Source organism: Perca flavescens, chromosome 18 (assembly GCF_004354835.1).
Source record: "Perca flavescens isolate YP-PL-M2 chromosome 18, PFLA_1.0, whole genome shotgun sequence".
Classification (NCBI taxonomy): domain Eukaryota; kingdom Metazoa; phylum Chordata; class Actinopteri; order Perciformes; family Percidae; genus Perca; species Perca flavescens.
Window position 1 is genome coordinate 22,140,915 of NC_041348.1, and position 20,457 is coordinate 22,161,371.

General features: G+C 41.2%; 1 protein-coding gene across 1 annotated transcript in view; it reads right to left on the reverse strand.

Annotated features, from left to right (window-relative positions):
- The window catches only part of gphnb (gephyrin b), a 96,952-nt gene that overhangs the window by 2,241 nt on the left and 74,254 nt on the right, over nucleotides 1–20,457 (reverse strand). The window contains exons 9-20 of the mRNA XM_028605802.1: nucleotides 13,187–13,229; nucleotides 11,312–11,449; nucleotides 7,652–7,744; nucleotides 5,323–5,378; nucleotides 4,557–4,676; nucleotides 4,183–4,241; nucleotides 3,575–3,728; nucleotides 1,783–1,904; nucleotides 1,540–1,627; nucleotides 1,229–1,302; nucleotides 475–539; nucleotides 249–352 (exon numbers count right to left, since the gene is read on the reverse strand). Of these exons, the coding sequence (XP_028461603.1) occupies nucleotides 249–352; nucleotides 475–539; nucleotides 1,229–1,302; nucleotides 1,540–1,627; nucleotides 1,783–1,904; nucleotides 3,575–3,728; nucleotides 4,183–4,241; nucleotides 4,557–4,676; nucleotides 5,323–5,378; nucleotides 7,652–7,744; nucleotides 11,312–11,449; nucleotides 13,187–13,229 (1,116 nt within the window). The remainder of the gene's footprint in view (nucleotides 1–248; nucleotides 353–474; nucleotides 540–1,228; nucleotides 1,303–1,539; nucleotides 1,628–1,782; nucleotides 1,905–3,574; nucleotides 3,729–4,182; nucleotides 4,242–4,556; nucleotides 4,677–5,322; nucleotides 5,379–7,651; nucleotides 7,745–11,311; nucleotides 11,450–13,186; nucleotides 13,230–20,457) is intronic.

A 20,457-nucleotide genomic window follows, 5' to 3' on the forward strand; every position in this document is an offset into this window, starting at 1 on the left:
TGGGAACATTACGATTATTTTCCTCTCTGTTGCAGTTTGTTGCATCTACACTCAAATGTTCACATATGGGAGGAGAAAGTATCTTTCTGCAAATAGGAACTAGTCTTTCTACTTTTTTATACTCAGTGGAGACCTTGTGTCAGGTCATTCAACAGAAAAAAACACCAATGCCTCAACAGATGATGAACTTTGACTTTTTGTGTCTTGACCAGAGAGTCAGGCTTCCCTGGTTTCCCTGTGCATCATACCCTTGCTTTGATGATGGTGGGCCTAGGGTCCAAAATTCCCTGCATCTTCCTCAAGGCAGGGATGACAAAAAGATTACAGGTGACAACAGCGGACACGGGGTTTCCTAGGACAGACAGACAGAGAGAGAGAGGACAGCGACAACAGAAAAAAGGGAGAAAAATATATGAGTAACACCTCTTCAGAAACAGCGAATGAATCACTCTTTCTCTCAACTTCACACACTACCTGGGAGGGCAAAGATAAGTTTGCGAGCACCGTCCATGTCCAACGTGGCAAATGTTGTTGGGAGACTGAAAAAGAAGAACAACTTTTCAGTATATCTGAATATTTTATGCAACACTGCTGTAAATGTACATCTGATATTTAAACTCAAAACTCTATTTAAATTTTCTGTTAAAGGTCCCATGGCATGAAAATGTCACTTTATGAGTTTTTTTAACATTAATATGCATTCCCCCAGCCTGCCTATGGTCCCCCAGTGGCTAAAAATGGTGATAGGTGTAAACCGAGCCCTGGGTATCCTGCTCTGCCTTTGAGAAAATGAAAGCTCAGATGGGCCGATCTGGAATCTGCTCCTTATGAGGTCATAAGGAGCAAGGTTAACTCCCCTTTCTCTGCTTTGCCCGCCCAGAGAATTTGACTCACCCATGAGAGAGAGACATCATGGCTTTCAAACGAGCAAAGTGGCAGTTGGTCAAGGCCACACCCCACCCTCCACCTTGCCCCCCCCTCTCTCCTCCTCAATAGCTACATACACAGAAATGGCACATACTAAGGAAAGCTCATTGTGGGACTGGCTCTAGTGGCTGTAATTCTGCACCAAGGCTGAATTTCGGGAAAGAGACTTCAGATACAGTATTAGGGGACCACTAAGGCCTATATAAAAGCATCCAAAGAGCACCATGTCATGGGACCTTTAAGCATTTGATAACTGTGCTGTGAAAAGTTGCATGAGAATAAAGTAGTTTCATTTTCATACCCTGGTTTCATGAAAACACGACCAAAATGGATCTGAGCATGAAGATCAATATCCAGCACCTGCTTAAGGTAGTCCTAAAAAAAGACATTAAAATCACAGACATTTGTCGAAACATACAAGAGCAATATTATATTTCTGTTACTATATCAATCTCATAAATGAAGTTAACTCAGACAACCCATGAATAGTATCTGTTAGTTTTGGTGTTTTTATCATCATTTCCTCTAAAATAAAGACTGTCATTCCCCCCTTCACCACAGGGTGTCAGTGAAAGACAATACCATGACTGAGGATGTGTTCTGCCATCATACCTTCTCTCCCATGGACACTCCTCCTGAGGTGATGATGACATCAGCACGGCTGATGCCTTCATTCAGAGCGTTGAGAAGGTCATCGGGGCTGTGGGGCACAGAGAAACACACACACTTATGTGAACCATCAACTCACAGGAGAGGAAATAATGGAGGAAAATAGAGAGCTAGTTTTGGAGGATAGCAAGATGATGAACATTATATTGAAGGTGTAACAAGTATAGTATATACGTAAAGGCATACTTGTCTCCCACGATGCCCAGATTGATGGTTGGATAGCCGTGCTCCTGGATAGTGGCCAGCAGGGTGGAGCGATTGCTGTCCCTGATCTTCCCAGGATGGAGGTCGTCTTCCGGGTTCAGCAGCTACCACAACACACAGGGAGAAATGAAACATTAGAAACACTCCTTATACATTAAACAGACGTTATTTTTTAAGTCAGTACAAGTAAAAACCAGATGTGGCCTAAAAAGTTATATGAAATATTCTTAGCATCTCTTTGGGTGGAAGCAAGTCTGGTGGGTATAGATATAGTTATTCAGCTGGAAGACAAGACTCTTGTTGGCAAACATCCTTTTATTACAATCATATTATGACTATATTTAGCCTGCTCTTGGTACCAAATGGGTTGGTTCTGAAAAATAGGACCATAAAGTGATTGCCAGAAATTTGACTTGGTTTAAAAAAATATTATATTTTTACGGTGACTGAGTGAGGTAACACTAGTTTTGAGTGAACATTTGATCATTTGGTGTAGCTTGTGCTTTTTAGATAGTGCTGAAATGATTAATCGATTAGTCGATTAACAGAAAATGAACTGCCATAAATTTTGACAATCAATTAATTGTTCAAGTTATTCATCAAGCGAAAAACGCCATTCATTCTCTGGTTCTGGCTTTTCAAATGGATTTTAAACTTGTTTGTTAGACAAAGCAAGCACTTTGAAGAACTTGGATTCTGGGAACTTGTGATGAGTATTTTTCACTACTTTGTAACATTAAACTAAATGACTAATCGATTAATTGAAAAAAGTAATAGATAATAAATATGAAATAAAAATAATCATTACTTGCAGTCCTACTTTCAGACAAAACCAAGAACAACTTGCTAAATCAGTTATTTGAAGGTCTTATGGATACATTTTGACCTCCCTACTTTAGAACTACAAATCTGAACATTCTGTTTCTCAGATGAGGAGACCTCGGGATGAGGAAACGTCAACAAGCACTGCTGAATACTAAAATTATTGAAGGAAAGCAACACCACAAATGAACATGCATCTAATTCAGCAGGTTCACAGTGGGTTTGCGGGCAGACATACTGTATACTTTCAGTTGTAAAAGCCAGCTCTGCACAGATATTTCAGTTTTTTGTTCATTAGTACAGAGTACAAATGTACTCAAAATATAGATGTTCAAATTAACATTGCTACAGGTAGAGTGTGTAAAACTGAGAAGACAAATCCTCTATTTCATCAGACTTGCTCAAAAGAGGGGAGATGAGGACAATCTACCATTTCATTTTGGGGTTGGGGATGTGGCCATGGAGTAGCAGACTCATGGCTGATTTACACAATTCAGACATATGGTATCTGCACAGCACCAAGAACAAGGTGTTATGGGTATCTAGAGTCTGCTGAGGATCTCCATGAAGGTTAAACACCCCATGAAATTTAAACTGCACATCAGTCACACAAAAAAGGCACAAATATGATCCCAGCGTTTAAAAGAAACCACCTGGTCACAGATATAAACATTCTTCACAACTGAAAGCACACATGCAACGGCTGAGTGCGCATTCAGCTCTGAATGTTGTTCTGGTGTCCGCAGTCAAAGCAAACAATGTTGATTGTGCATAAATATGAACGAGGTGTGCTGTCAGAGAAGATGGCACATGGTTGTTACCTTTAGCAGCTGAGGCCGAACCTTTTTGGCAAATACAGATACAGTGTGGGTTGAGTGCACAATGGGTATAATTTCCCAAATGAAAATAAAACTTTTTGAAGAAAGCATGCACGTTTTTCTTAACCCCTTACCTCATTTCCTGTGGACATGACAGCCACCACGGGGAATTTTTGAACCTCCACCTCTGTGACTCCCACAGTGGCCAGGAGGCCGATCTCAGACGGGCCCATGTGGGTGCCCTTTGCAAGCACACACTCCCCACGCTTAATGTCATGACCGATGGGCCTATGGCAGGACAGCAAAGACGATGGTTCAGAGGAAAAGTAAGAGAGAAAGGGAAGAATGTTGAAAAATGCACTTCAATTCAATATTGTATATACCCTACTGTCTAATGTACAATAGGAACCAAACAAACACCCCAAATGTAGCAAAGATCGACGTGTATTCTAAGTACCGGTACTGCAATAACCAGTAATGAGGTTAATAAAATATCAAGTAGGATCAAAATGATCAAAATGAAGGCAAGGAGCCAGCAGCATAACCGAAAATCAACTGTGCTTTCATAATGCCTTCAATCTTTTCAGTTTTAAGACCCTATTCACACTAATGTGTATCAGAGGTTGGCTAACAAACAAAAATGCAGGAAGGTGATTGACACTGTCTACCAAATCTACAGTATTTGATAAATAAAATGGTAATTCTGGTTTTCTTCTTAATAGCAACACAATAACACACTAACCTGATGTCCTGCCCTGGACGAGCCTGTACTAGGATTCGTACTTCCAGCTCCTCTGTGCCCTGAAAGACAAACCAACTGTCAGATCCATCAATGTGAACAGATACAGTTTTTTTTTTTAATACTAGACCAAAATGCATTGTGCATTTTGCTCATCTCTGGGTTAAACTTACTCTCTGTGACATTTAAAACAACCAGAATCAATTTTCAGTTGCTATGGTGTTGGTATAGACTCTGGTATGTAATACCTGTACAAGTTGCTGTAAGTTACTGATGCCCTTCACAGGGTAAACTCTGGTTGGGTTGAGTTGACCACAGCCCTGATTCTGACATCTCCCTGCCTCTTCATCGGGTAAAAGACCAGAAGTCAGACTTACGTCTTCAGACTCGCGGAGCAGCTCGGTATCTTCCACCTGGACTACAGCGTCGGCCCCGCATGGGATAGGGGCACCTGTCGTCACCCTCATCACCTGGCCAGGCATCACTGTGTGGGTGGGCTGCAGAGAGACACAGACACAGAAATGGTGTCATGGTTTATCCTTTAACTTTATTCATATATTTTGTCCTATCGAAAAAAAATTAAATGTGCAATGCCTTTTAATATGGTGGCTCATTTCACACAATAGCCTCAAGTAAAATAGAATAAAGTGAAATGACAGATAACTTACACACTTTTTCCCAAAGTTTCCCCAAAAGCATCTCACTAACTGAAGACGGCTTTGGGCCAAAACAGTGATCAAATTGTAATAAAAACACAACAAAACTGCATGTAAAAAAACGTGTAGGTCTAATAAACGATATAAGGGGGCATGTATGGAGTATGTGTTTGCATGTGTGCTGATTTTGTTCAAGATGAGAGGTCGAGGTAGTCAATAAATCTCTGTAGCCTACTCTTGTCTCAGAGGTCTAATCTGTTTCATAGTTTGGCAGTACTTTAACTTTCGAGCCCTGCTTTGGGGCGAAGGGCTTTTCATCACCTGCTAAGGGAACACACTGGTGAGCTATTACAGCTGGTCAAGGCGTGAGGTGAAGGACAAAAGTGAAGTACTTTATTTTCATATACAGGTTGTGTGGGTGTGTGTAGGGGTCTTTTTGTGAGCTAGAAAAGGCGTGTGTGTCTAAAGTGTCATCGTGGGCGCGGACCTGCTCTCCAGCTTGGGACTCTCCAATGATGAAGCGGTCGCCTGGGCCGTCAGCCGCTAAAATAAAAGAAAGATTTAATAGCATTCACACGTGTGCAGCTGAAAACGTGAGTGTGTAGGAGTGTGCCATTTAGTTGAGTCATTTTATTTCAGTGGCCTATGAACAAACATGAAAAGAAGGAGAGAGACATCGACATTTGATGTTTTTTAATTAAACATCTCAAATACAGACATACAAAGTATTTTTAATGCTCGCAGGTTTCACAGTTTACATGAACTCTCTCCTTCTGCAAATCATGCCTTCCCCACCTGAGGTGTTCAGAAACCATCACTTTCAGCATTGCTACAGCCAAATAGCTGACTTGAGCCAATGGGAAAACCGAAAATTCACCCTTATTATTCTGCTCTTTTACAGACCAAACACACAAGACCAAAAATGAAACTCATCACAAACTTTAAAATATCCTTTGACACTGAAAAATGTCCTTGGTGAGTGAAAAACCTGTGACTTTAATTTCATGGTTTAACATCCCCACTTATGAAAGAAAACCTGCCACTCTTTTCCTTGAGAAACACTTGGAAAACACCACTGGATGACAATGAACATCTGTTGTTGAGTTAAAAACAACCACATTTTTTTATTTTTTTATTTTTCACATATTGACACAATGGAAATGTGATGTTTTCACCATTTCCCACCCAGAGATCCAGCTATCTAACTAAGATTAATTCATTCAGTTTTGGGGGGTTAAAGGTTTGTAAAAGAGCAAAAATATGCACTGTGTTCTGGTTAAGCAATAGACTATTGGCTCCTTCCACACCCACAGTTTAGGCACTAAAATCTCTAAAATCTGCACATGTACGCCTCAGCGGACGCCAGGCCCTCAGGACAGATGCATAAAATCCAGAGAGACCTGTGTGTTCTGCTCCTCCTACTCCATCAACAAGAGCCAACAGCAGATGTTACATGCAAGAGTTTTTGAGCTGCCTGGAGCCAGCAAGCTGCCACCCTGCTCTCCAGGTTAACAGGACCCTCAACGCTTTCCAGGACGCCCAGCCACTGATTTTTTGACCAAAACAAGTCAACTCAATTTGCCTGGATCTCACCTAAAAAAAAACCTCTAAGGAGTTGGTGGAGCCATTGGAATGAAACACATCTCTCTGAGCAAAGATAAACCCATATGTCTTGCCACTCGTCTCCACCTGGCAGCTATGGAGGACAGCCCCCTCCATGTCCCACAATGCAGAGCCTTCAGTTCACCTTGGCAGAAGAAACCCTTACATGGCTCCTGAGGCAGTTCTCCACTGGCCCAGTGTCTTCATCTCTAACTAGGACAATCAGGTCATTAATACAGGGGGAAAGACACACTGGCCTGGTTAGTTCTTCAGCTTTATCTATGTTCTGCAACTTCCTTTTTAAGAAAACCCAAGAAATGGTAAACTGGATTTGGTCGCTCCAGTGATTCATAAATCTATCACTACGTTTGTGTGTAATGTCTTTTCTATGTTCTCTGTGCTAAGATATTAGCATAGGGTAGGATAAGTTATTGGCATGAAATGTACAGTAGTAATTTCAGGTATTTTGTATTATTTATTACTATTTAACCAAGTGTAAGCAAGACATGTGGACCATCCATATTACCTCTTTTACTCTTTCATATGGTTCATATGGCAATCTAACCTTAATTCTGTCAGTTAGCTGGTTCAGTTGGTTACGCAACAGTTACACCTGACAATTACCCTTACCAACTAATCTCTATGTTAGATCTAGTTTGTTAGTGGAACCTATTTTAATGTGTAAATCTCCACATACAGTACTAAACTTGTACATTATAACACATCTATATTTTAACTATGAACAGCTGGTGCAACCGGCTGCAGAGCTTCCACTGTGTTCCATAAATGACCAAAAGACCTAAAAAGGCCCAGTGTTGAATTAAACATTGTCTTTTCTATTTTAGTTTTAAGGAACAATTATTGTACCTTATGAACATAATAACATGGGCTCTACATATAACTGCGTAAATGTTAGTTTAGGGTGTAAATTACTGAGGTGTAATTGGACATCCATGGCAGATTCTCTGGCTAACCTGTCCTAATGTTATTTGAAAATATCCCCCATTCTTTTTCGATGACATGTTTTTGAGGCCTGAATACTAGTTTGAATATTTAAACGGTTGATTCACAGCTTTTAACATCTACACTTTGCAACTATTCTACATTGTTTCAGCAAAACTGACTCTAATGCCAAAATAAAATAATTCAATTGATCTAAGATTGGCGGGACAGGAGTATATTTCAAATCACCTGCCATAATGTACGGTACTTACCTCTCACAGCATAACCATCCTTGACAGAGGCAGGGAAGGGTGGCAGGTTGTCTTTGGCATAAACGTCCTGAGCCAGGACTCGACCCATCCCATCTGTGGGAAAAGAGGAAGAACATGGGTATGAGGAGAGGAGGAGAAGTTGGGCAAAGAGAGAGTGACAGCTGGAGAGAAAGAGAGACAGTGGGTGAGGGAGACAGTGCATCTGATTCAGATGAAGATCCAGAGAGGCATATGCGCCGGAGGTATGTATATATTCGAGTGTGTTTTAAAAAGAGACAAAGTGTGACACCGCACATCAGGATCTCTCTGCATGACTCACCACCTGACCAGCACACACGGACGACAGAGACACACACACACACACACACACACACACACACACACACACACACACACACACACACACACACACACACACACACAAACACTCCTTTTCTATTTTAGCTTTACTGATTCACATATAACAAGTGGAGGCTTGCAAGTGTCGCTATCCAAATTTCTTAACCACTTCCACCAGCCAGACAACTTAAAGACACTCAGGAAACATTGTGTAGGAAAAACAGAGACTCTGCACACAGACAATAGCTCAGAGAGAGTGAGGGAAGGAAAGAAAAACAGAAAAAGACATCAGCAGAGTGGGTGGAGGAGAAAAATCCTGGCACTAAAAATACCTTAAGCTGCTGTGTGGCTATATAAAGCTTATCTCAGAGCCTTTATGCTATGATTATGTTGGTGTTAATATGAAGATCTAAGCTTTGATATCAATGAGTTGAAGGGGAAACATATGCATGTACACACACCCACACACATGCATGCATACAGCTTACTAGATGACAGTCATAACGAGCTGCTGTAAATAATGCATCTCAGTTGTAGAAGAAGATAACACGCTTTTTTAGTCAACAACATTTCATCCGAGATATTCTGGTGTATTTTCACAACCGGTAACACCATCAAAACACTATGACACGTCACAGACAAACACACCACACGCACACGCACACCCACACACACCCAACCACCCACCAACCCACCCACCCACACACACACACACACACACACACCTCTAAATCCAGCAGGAGAGCTGCTCCAGCTGTTGTCTCTCTAAATATTTCATCTCCAATATCCCATCTTCCTCTCCTCCTTACCCACTGTCCTCCTCCCAGCTGTGCTCCTGCAAATCCCTCCCCTCTCCAAGAACATGAAACATCACTTTACACCTGGGAAAAGAAAGAGTGTTCCTTCTACCATCATTGATCGAGACGTCATGTGCCCCGCAGGGTGTTTTTGCCCCCAATCCTCGCTACCCTGTATTTAGAGATGAATTAAAGAGTGTGTTTTCCCCTCTGGCCCTCAGCTTGGCTCTGTATCCCCCTCCGCTGGCGATGAGGCCACTCTGCCAGAAGGCTGACGAGACCCACGCGTGCTAAACTAACGTCTCTGTGTATGTTTGTATCTGTGTCTGTTTAGACATGCAAATTCATAAATACAGGTACAAAGATGCATTGAAACATGCATTAAATCTCATTATAATAAGGAGAATTCATATATAAGTAACTGTTTATGTTTATTTTATTGTTTCTATTCTAATTTAAGTATTTGTATACATGTTCTGTGTGTGTGCGTGTGTAGTGTGTAGGGTCTTCAACATACATTTCATTGTGCAACCATGTGTTGTAAAACGGTCAGTGTATCTTTGGTCATTTGATTTTCATTTCATTTCAACAGGTATTAAAAAACAAAGAACAAATTTGCTTTTCGCTGCTAAAATAAAAAAGTTGAAATTGAAATACAAGGCGTGTTTTCCTTTTCCTGGTCAAAAGGGGATGAGAGATATTTAAAAATATGTTTTGATATTCATTTTTTTACTGCGTTTTGTCGTTGTGAACTGAGCTATCATCGCAGCACGTCCAGTCTGAAATACCACTTGATGCCAAGCACACAGCTGATGCGAATTCTCCACCCCCACGTCAAAGCCAGGCGACAAAAGCACAAAGCAAGCAGATCCACTTTTCAATGTTGATAAGAGCATTAAAATGAGAAAAAAATAATGGGACAAAAAGAAATCAAGAGACATTTAGAATAGATAAAAATGTGTGATTAATTGCGATTAATTGCGATTAATCACTATGACATTAATGCAATTAATCGCGATTAAATATTTTAATCGTTTGACAGCAAATATACATATATATAGGGGTCGGCAGGGCTCAGCTTCGGATTCGGCCGAACCCTATATATATTCGGCAAAATATATACAGGGTTTGGCATATTTCGGCCGATCCCTACATAAATTCGGCCAAATATATATAGGGTTCGGTAGGGTTCTTATATATTCAGCCGAATATATATATATCTATATATATATATAGATATATATATACATACCTATATATATAGGGTTCGGCAGGCTTCAGTATCCGAAGCCGAACCCTAAGCGTAAATTAAAGTCATTTTAGCCTGTGCTGAAAGCAACACTTGTACACTGGCTGTTGCATTGGAAATGACAACATCCTGACTCTGAATATTTCTATTTTCGAGTGATTTTATTTTTTTAAATAGAAAATGAATATCAAAACATACTTTTAAATATCTCTCATCCCCTTTTGACCAGGAAAAGGAAAACATGCCTTGTATTTCAATTTCAAATTTCAAATTTTAAAACGAAAATCAAATAACCATTCGTTTTTTGTTTTTTAATACCTGTTTATGAAATGAAAATTGAATGACCAAAAGATACACTGACCTAAAACATGTAACAACCTTGTGAATTATTATAAAAACAAACATTAAAGAATGTATGTGAATCAGAATTCTTTTCTATTTCACTTTTTAAACCTGATGACAGTGAACTAACAGTACAGTTGCAGGCCACAGAACCAAAACAATAACCTGAAAGATGCTAAAATGCTCCTCAGAGTTGAGGGAAACTGCAGAGTCAGGTAATAATTCCCAGTGTTTGTCACTCAGTGCGACCGCTTTCAAACTTAAGATTGAAAGTTCGATCCCTGGTTTCTCCTGTCCGCGTGTTGAAGTGTCCTTGAGCAAGATGCTGCACCCCAATTTGCTCCCTGGGCGCCATGTGGCTGCCCAGTGCTACTAATGCTTAGGATGGGTTAAATGCACAGATTGAATTTCACTACACTGAACTGTACGATTGCATGTGACGAACAAATTCTGCTATATATAGCAGCCTAAAGAGACTCCCACTCTGTTCTATAAATGTTTCTCAACATAAAAACACAATAGAAAGCCATGAAAAAGGCCATGTGTTGGATGGAAAATAACCTTCTTTTTTTATTTTATGCAGCAGTAAATGTAAATGACACATGGATCATTAGGATTGGTTTGTCTGTTGTTTATGTAGCCAAGTACATTTGTGTGTGCAAATGACACCGTGGCATGCAGACACAGATGGCTGATTCAGCGAGGTGTCCAGTTGTGGACAGAGAGTGTTTAAATGCTGTAATGTAATCTTAGCGAACGCATATTGCTCCGTCGATCTGAAAAGTGTGACACCTTAACATCCCAGCATGCTGAGTGGCTGATGTCAGCAGGCATAATGGGAAGGTGAATTGGAGATGTCAAGGGGTGAGATTAACACATTTAAGTGGGTGCGAATCCGATGTGCTCGACCTGCAGGGTTTCTCTCCTCCTCACCTCTGTAGTTAATGATCTCAGTGCCCAGGACGCCGGTCATCTCCAGCACAGTGATGAAGGCCTTGTCCATGGAGGTGAGGGGGAAGGGGGACATGCGGTGCCTCCGGGCCACCTTGGTGATGTCCACTGCACTGTGACCTGGGAAGACATGTGACATTACATACACTGTCATGAAATGGTTGTCACAAAATCAAATCTCATCACAAAACAGGAACAGTACTGTGGTTGCGCTGTCCGGAATTACATTACATTCATACATTCATTCATTCAGTATTGTCAAACACTTAGTACAGTGTAGAGCCTCACATATATTGGGCAGATAACAATATTTAACATTTTTATAATAGTATAATATAATAACAATATATATCGACTAATATACATTTTTTAAGCACATAACAAAAAGAAACATTTTTGATATGGATCACGTGAAATTGCTTTGACCAAGATTGCTTTTAAACTACTACTAAAATACATTTGCCTTTTCTGTACTGCAATTTAAAAAAGAAGTTAATATCATCAAATATATTCAATAGTTTTACTTAATTGGAATAATGTATGAAACGTCATCATTTTCTATCATCACTGGCAGGTGTAGTATCCCATTTCTGTTATTTGCATCAAAGGGATTGCACATGATATGGCCACTGGAGTGCTTATATTTACACGTAGAATCCGGATACTGACATAAAATGGCGTAAAGTAAATACAGTGCATTTGGTAGAGAACAGGGAGTGATTTCATACATACGAAGCTCTAGACCAAAGCTTTGAAATTAAAGCCTAGCCCAGCTTGAATCAGAAAAAAACGTGAGACCACTCACCCTTTTTAGCATTTTAATTCTTTATTTAGACAGTTTGAAAGTTGAGAGAAACACAGAGGGGAGGGAGAGAGGAGAGAACTCTGCTGGGACTCAATCCCGAGACAGTGGAGGGATCTACATGGCTCCAAAGGCAAGGAACTGAACCACTCAACTATCTCTGGAGACAAAAACTGTATTTTTAAGAATTTTCTTTTGTGGCCCAAGAGCCCCAGAAAAACCTTCAAATAAAAATCTGTTGAGAAATTAAAACTGATCTGAGCGCACTGGGTTTGCAGCAGTAAAGGTCAAATTCCAAAACTCAGGACATGATAATGCATACATGCAAAACAATTGTATAAATAAACATATGTAATCGAATATGTTTCCACATCACTGTCACCGAGATAACTGGATTAATTAATTTTTTCAGTCCGTATATATGTGCAATAACACAATTCAAACACCATGAGGAGGGATTGGCAATAAATACTCTTGTTTGTTTGCAGAAGCTATGGAACCCAGCTGGATGATAGAAGTGCTCGATAGCAGCCATGTTGGTCTAATAATACCTTTCTAATAATTCCAAAGGTAGAAGGTACAAAGCAAGGTGTAACTAATATGTAATCTGCTCTCTCTCTCTCTCCTTCTCTCTTTATCTCTCTCTGCCTCACAGCAAAGAATAGGCCCTGCTGTGCTTTGATTTCCCTTGACCCAATTTCTCTCCTTTAAAGATACACTTTCGCTTCCACAGCATATTCTAATGCTTAACATGAGGCTTAACAACCTCTGGCAAAACATTGCACACGCACGCACGCACGCGCACGCACGCACGCACGCACGCACGCACGCACGCACACACACACACACACACACACACACACACACACACACACACACACACACACACACGCGCAACACCGCAGCCACACATCAGCCACACATGGCCAAACAGTGCTCTCATTGTCACATCACAGCTCATTTAAAATCTATTTATGCGTGTTTGAGAGCACACTTGGTGACATGCAGATATGACACACAGGAAAGAGCTTTTGAATTGGAAACGGAGTACTCACTTGATCTTAGGATATTTTCTTTGCTGCTGCATCGTGACTGCACCTAAAGATGGGGAGGGCAGTTGGGAGAAAGACGAAGGGCAAAAGGAAAGAGAGAGAGAGAGCAGAGGTAGTGGTAATTTGAGATAAACCGGGCTGCTCTTTTGACATGCTTGAGATGAGAAGCTATTTAAACAACAGTCAGAAGAATTGGCAAAGGCCGTGTCACACTACACTGTGCACTTTGTCCTGCTGTTGGGAGATGGCTACATCTCCTGCATTACTATTATCATCACTTCCTGTACACTACCTCATCACATCAAAGGTGATATTCACACTGATAAATACACTGACATGTCACATTAGATTGAAGCACTAAAAGGGAATATATGGACAAAGGCAACAACATACAGAGTGACAATATTGTATCACAAGGTCATAACAGATGTATTAACTGTGCTACGGTGTAACATCAAATGCAGTGGAAATGTAGTGTCGAGTAAAGATAGTGGCTGTTCAGATGTGGTGCAGGACAGTAAGGTTTCTCTGGAGATCGCTGATGCGGCGTGATAGCTGCACTAGCGCTTTACTTGTAATATATGGCAAGATGGGGAGGAGAGCAGAGTGGGTTAAAACTAGGCTGAGCTTCCCAAAAGCATCTTGAGACTTGCTGCTAACTGTTGTTAATGGTGAGTGAATGGAGAACAAATAAACTGAAAGTGGTTCCGGTATTGTTTGTAACTGATATATCTTTGCCAAATTAATTGCAACAGTACAACAAAAGGAAACCACATTGGAGACAATTAGTAGCCTCTATCTTTCTAATTTTAGCACTTCTTAAAATAAAGACCACATTTCCCATAAACCCTGTTTCTTCCAGTCAAAAAAAAGGATATTGGTACTTGCCATTTCTTGAGTTTTTGAACATGTTGGAGGCAGTTAAGCCATGGACCAACATCTGCCATGAATAATATTTCCCAATTTCATACAACATACTAATAGTGTGAAATTGTACAGTTGTATACAGTTGTATACTGTTTTTTACAATTACAAGAAATCAATGTAGTTTATTGTTCTGTACAAACAGGGACTGATGCTGAAAGTGCACCGACTGACATCAATCAAACTTGGGACACACAGCTTATCATCATCTTGTTTAATATGGTAAGAAAGATTTCCTGGCAACAAGTTTCTTGATGGAATCTAATCAGCTCGCACATAATTTACAGTGGAACGCAATTAGCGGCAAATGAAAGCAAGAACAAAAAGAGTCTATACGACAGGTATAAGTAGAAGTGGAATATGAACATACCAGTTCATTTCAACTCTGCTGTCAGAAGCAGCCAACCTCCTGGTGATCATGCTGTTTGTTAATGGTATTTATAGAAAACGAACATAGTACCGATGCATTGTTGTTACAGATGCTACACAGCACTAAAACGATATACAACATCATATAAAGAAGATGCTGTGTTACAGTATGAGCATGCTTTTGTGAAGCTCAGCTTTAGGGAATGACTTAATAAGGGAAGGAGAATCACAAGTTGCAAGTTATCAGGCTGCAAGATTGGCACAGAATACAAGTATTCCTGTATAAAACTAAACCAATATACAGAAATAGTACATACATCTAGGCAAAATCTGTTCTGATGCCAATATTTTACAGTCTTGGCAAAATCATGGCAGATATTTAAACTTAAGTGTCTTTTGGACAATTGTAAGTTGGGCTTGATTTTGGGGGATTTTTAGCTCTCCATTTGCTGGCCTGTCTATGTACCTTTTTTCAGATGTGTTGACTGGCATAATTGTCAGTCATGTTCAGTCTGCCCTTACATGTCTTTCACTCTGTGTGGCTTCTGGCAGTCCTCCTTTACTTTGTTGCAACTGCTGCATCTCAATAACACACATAAGTTGGGTGTGGGCAGTGTGCGGTGTATGGAGAACCAAAACACCCATGGTGAAGGTCTCTCTACCCCACCCGCCCAGCCACCCACCTCTTTCTCCCTCCTCCCCTCCCTCACCGCCATCATTACTAGGCTAATACTGTGACACCACTGAGCACCAAACAGCCGAGGTGAGAGGGTGGGAGATGGGAGGTGGGGCAAGGTGGGTGGGATGGTGGAGGAGGTAGGGATGGAGAGAGACAGAAAGATAGAAAAAACAGGTAGGTAGACAGAAAGAGACAAGGGTGGAAGGATGAGGATCAGCATTACGTGGTCCCACAGCCCGGAAAGAAAAGAAACAAACAAAAACAGGAAGCACGGACTAGACAGACTTCACTAAACTACAGAGCCGAGACACAGCAGAAAGAAGGGAAAACAGGAGGAAAAGAACAAAAAACAATAAAGACCACTTGAGCGGCCTGATGGCATCTACTTAACAGACATCCAGCACACCAGACATAGCTACTGAAAGCAGAGCATGTTAACCGGAAAGACAGAAACAGAGACAGACAGACAGATGGAGGGAGAGAAAGAGAGACAGACTGAGAAAAGTGTGCGTGGGAGACGGAGTTAAGAAGACTCCTAACAGACCGGACAGAGAAATAGTGAGACAGAGTGAACGACAGACAGATTGAGGACGAGAAAGAGACCAGCGGCAACAGACAGATAGAGAGACAAACAGAGAAAGAGAGTGAGCGAGAGCTAGAAAGATAGCGAGGCAAGCGAGGAGAGAGGGGGGAAGGGGTGGGGGGGGGGGGGGGGTTTGTTTTGCGCGCTCCTCGGAGGAGGGTGAGGGAAAGGCAAGGAGGGGAGGGGGGCGGGATAGTTACTCGAGAGCTGAAGGTCCTCCTGCGATCATCTTTAAGCCCCTCCAACCTACACTGGAGCTAGTGGAGATAAAGCATCGAATCACAGGCATCAGTGCATCTGTCCCGGCAACCACAACACTACAGACAGACAGACAGACAGACAGACAGACAGACAGACGGACGTAGGGACAAACAGACAGACAGGCATCCACTACGACAAGCAACCCTAGCAGGAGAAGGGAGCAGCAAGGAGCAAACTGAGATAGAAAGAAAGAGAAAAAGATAGAAGGAAAGAAAGGGCAGTGGGCTTTCAGGTGGCATATTGCACCCTGCGGCAGCCATACTGGAGGCCCTATGAGCTAAAAAGATAAACAGCTGAAAACATTTTGAATTTTCTTTTCCCAAATATAGTTCTGTGTTCAGAGGTAAAGTTTTGTGCTGTTTTGTGTCTTAGAAGTTATAACACGGCCAACCGTAAGTGTCATTTTGGACTGAGATAACTTTATCTCTATCTGGTCACTGTTAAACAATAAGGCTTGTGATATTTTTTTTTCTTTCTTATAGCCAACACATCCCACAAATGAACTGACACAATTAATTGATACTAACAAATCTTGCCTCTACAAAGACTCATATAGATTATTCCTCTGTGCATAGAGCTCCATTGTTGTCCAAAAACTATTATAAACACATCAGTGAGCCACATTGTTGCATGGGGTGACATGTTCCTTCATTACCATGAACACACACACTGTTTATTCTATGCCAATCCCACATACACAATCCTGCTGCTCACTAGTAAACCACATGTGTATTAATCCACAGCTGATAATAGTCCCCAACAAATTACTATTTAGGGGACATTTTTATAAATGTACTTTCATATTTGTGAAATAATGGACTGAGTGCCACCAGAAAGTGGCAGAATTCAGAGGTGTTGAGAGGCAACTTTTGTTACCAATAAGAAAAAAACATGGAATAATGCCTTTTTTTTTACTCCAAATATGATATTATTTTGATTAAGTTGTTTTGGTGAAAATATGCCTTTTATTTTTCCATTTAACATGATGGTAGCAATATAACATTGTTTTTTAGCCTGCTAACGCTAATTCTAAATGTAAGTTGGTAGTGCATGGGTTGTCAAGTAGATGGGCTGACCAAGTACATGTCACGGTCCAGATGAATTAAATATTTTTTATTTGAGCACTAGTTAAAACATTTGTTACAAGCATTGTAGCATCTAGTAGTTGTATAATAAAAGTAACGTTGCTTCAATAAGCATTGTGAGCTGGCTAACAATACCAAAAGGTAGCTGTTTGTTGAGGTTAACTGAGCTATTCAAACTACAACTACTTTGAGATGTAGTTTGAGACTTTGAGTAGAGACGAGATAAAGAAGGACGAGACCTGAGGAAGACATGACTATGAATCTAACTTTTCAGACTCCTCACAGCTTCACTAAACCTAAATGACTGAATGAGTGTGGCAGGTAAGTACATATGTATGAGAATGATAGTGATTTTGAAATCTGCTATCTGTTCTTTTAGCTTACTTGTTATTTCTGATTTGTTTTTGTATACAGCCTATTTTCCAGTGGACCTCCATGATGGCACTAGCTGTGGTTGCTAGGAGATTTGTGCCACAACTGCACAGCCCTCATATATAGAGAGGGAGAAGTATGATGAAAAAAAAGAGACAGAAAAAGGACAAAGGTGGGGATTAAGGGAGCTAAATACAGCTACAGCAAGACATAAATCAAACTTGCAGACATTGAAAAGCACATATGAAAACTAACGATCGACAGCTAGGACATTTTTGTACAAGGTGTGCCTTGCTAAAAAAGAACTGCAAAAGACATCTAAAATTATAAAAATAGACACTAATAACGCATAACAATTACATCAGAAGCTCACTACCTAGCTAGTCTCTTTAAACACAGACAAACCACAAGAATCACAAGTTTTCTACTACCAGTTTTACATATGCCTCTATTGTAGTATTAATCTGTCCTGCAGCTAAGGTTAATGCAGTAAGTGTACAGTCACCGATAACTAAGAAACAGCTAAAAACCTTAATGCAGTGTGGAGTGATGACACTAAGACTGACACGTGTGGAAAACCTCAGTATGGCAAAAAAAAAAAAAAAAAAAAAAAAAAAAAATAGCTAGTAGAAAAGATTATACCATCAGAGAGCCATGGGGAGACAGTTTGCATATGGAGATGAACACAGTGGAAAAGCTACAGGAAGGTGTGTGTTAGGAAGTGAGGAGTGTGTAGAGAATGAGTGCAGAAGCAGAATGGGGTGTTTTGGGTTATATAGGGGGAAGTGTGGTTGGGGGAGACAAAAAAGCAGACTTTCAAACACTCTCACACTCATTTCTAATCTGGTCTTCACCGCAAACCCCCCGTTACTGGTGAGAGACTGACCAAGTTCAAGAAAGGAATGAGCTCAAATGAGGGATACAAAACAATTGCAACAAAACACACACACACACGCACGCACGACGCACGCACGCACGCACGCACGCACGCACGCACGCACGCACGCACACACACACACACACACACACACACACACACACACACACACACACACACACACACACACACAAAGAGAGCAGTTTCCCTCAGTAAGCAAAAATATATAAAATATGAAAAAAAGTCAGTGAACAATGACACATCTGTGTGAGTGTGTGTGTGAGGATTTGGGCTTTACACCTTCACTCGTCTTAATGGCACATCCTAGTATGCTTATAATGCAGACACACACACACACACACAAAAAAAACGGTGGCCCCCACGCCAGAAACACTAATAACTCGACACCCGCCGTCACCACGGAAACAGTCTGATGACGGGTTGTCATGGAGATCTGCCAGCAAGATCATTGGGCTGGGGAGCGTGCGGCAGCGGCAGTGGTGTCTACAGACACAGAATAGTGAGTGTGGCCAGGTCAGCGAGACACATGGCTCCGAGGACTGCGAGCCCCCCCGGGGGAAAATTGATGGGGCTAATAACCAGCTGGCTGAGGAGATGCTCCAGGAAATGATGGGATGCAACCGCTGCGGTGCTGAGCTCAGCACAAAACAAAGGAGCTGTCACACAAATTATGCAAAAAGGGGAAGATTTATCCGTCCGCCGTGAGGAGGAGAGGATTGTGACAGGGCAAGGGAGTCTCGTTTGAACTGGCTTCAACCGCCTCGCCCCACTGGACGTGGCAAGAGAGGGAGAGGGATGGAATGGAGCAGAGGACAAAACGCTGGAGTGATAGCGACAGAGTGGTATAGGGCAGGACAAAATGCTACTGTGGCAATCCAGAGCCAAGCCCTCCTCCCTGGGGAGTAGAGAAAGAGCCTGAGGGGGGGAAATGACAACGGGAAAGAGAGTGACACAGCGGCAAGGAAATGTGTTTCAGCAAAGGCCTCTGCTCTCTCCACTGACTGCCGAGCAATCTTGGCGTCAGTAGGGCTAGTCAATTATTGCCCCATGGATCATCTGTTAATCCAGACACACACACACACACACACACACACACACACACACACACACACACACACACACACACACTTGCGCTCAAATTCAGACCAGGTACATGCACACAGATACTTACACACTTTTCTGCAAAAACAAAACACTACAATATCATCATCCACTGATACACAAATCACATCAAATGATCAGATGGGTGATGAATGAAAGAGAATGAGTGCTGGTGGAGATCCTGAGAGATGGGGAGGAATGCTGCTGACCACTAAAGGTGGTGATACACAGGGCATCTTCTAGAGCAACTCTGAAGGGCAACATTGTCCAACTCAATTGCTGCTTCATTTCTTTTGTCTTTTAATCTTTTTTTTTATTGCCATGTGTATCACCACACTAACTCGAAAACTTATCTGTGGATGAACCACGCACTACACACCTCCCCCTGTAGAAATCTGTTATATGAGGAAGTGTAAAATGTGTGTTTGTGTTTGCAAAATCAAGACTAAGACCTCATTTACACATTGTATTAACATGCAATCTGTATCTGGATACTGATATCAGCTTGGCCTTTGCATTTAGACCTGCTATCAATAAGCATTCTTGTTATCTCAATTTTGCCCACATTGTGATCCAATCTCAATATGCTAATTAGGTAGGACCTGTTAACAAACATGGCATGTTCCGAGTCAATCGAAGGGATGCTGCTGTATGGGTTATAGGTGACCTTTCAACAAATTCTTGACTAAATAAGCAAACAACCCCACACTTGACATTACATTTTGATTCAAATATTGCTAAATCTTTATAGGTGCATGGAAGTACACATGACCACCTAAAACCAGTGAGAGGAGCAGTGAAAATACAGCACAGACAGAAATCTCTAATGTGAAATACTTAAAACTGTTTATTTGCTAACAAAAGGATTGTGTGTTCATGTATGAATGTAAAATATCCAGACACAGATCACATGTTAATACCATGTGTAAATAGGGTCTACTCTACCAATATCACCCTGCTTTGATCTTTCGCACTGTGACATCTTCATTTGGGATTTTAAAC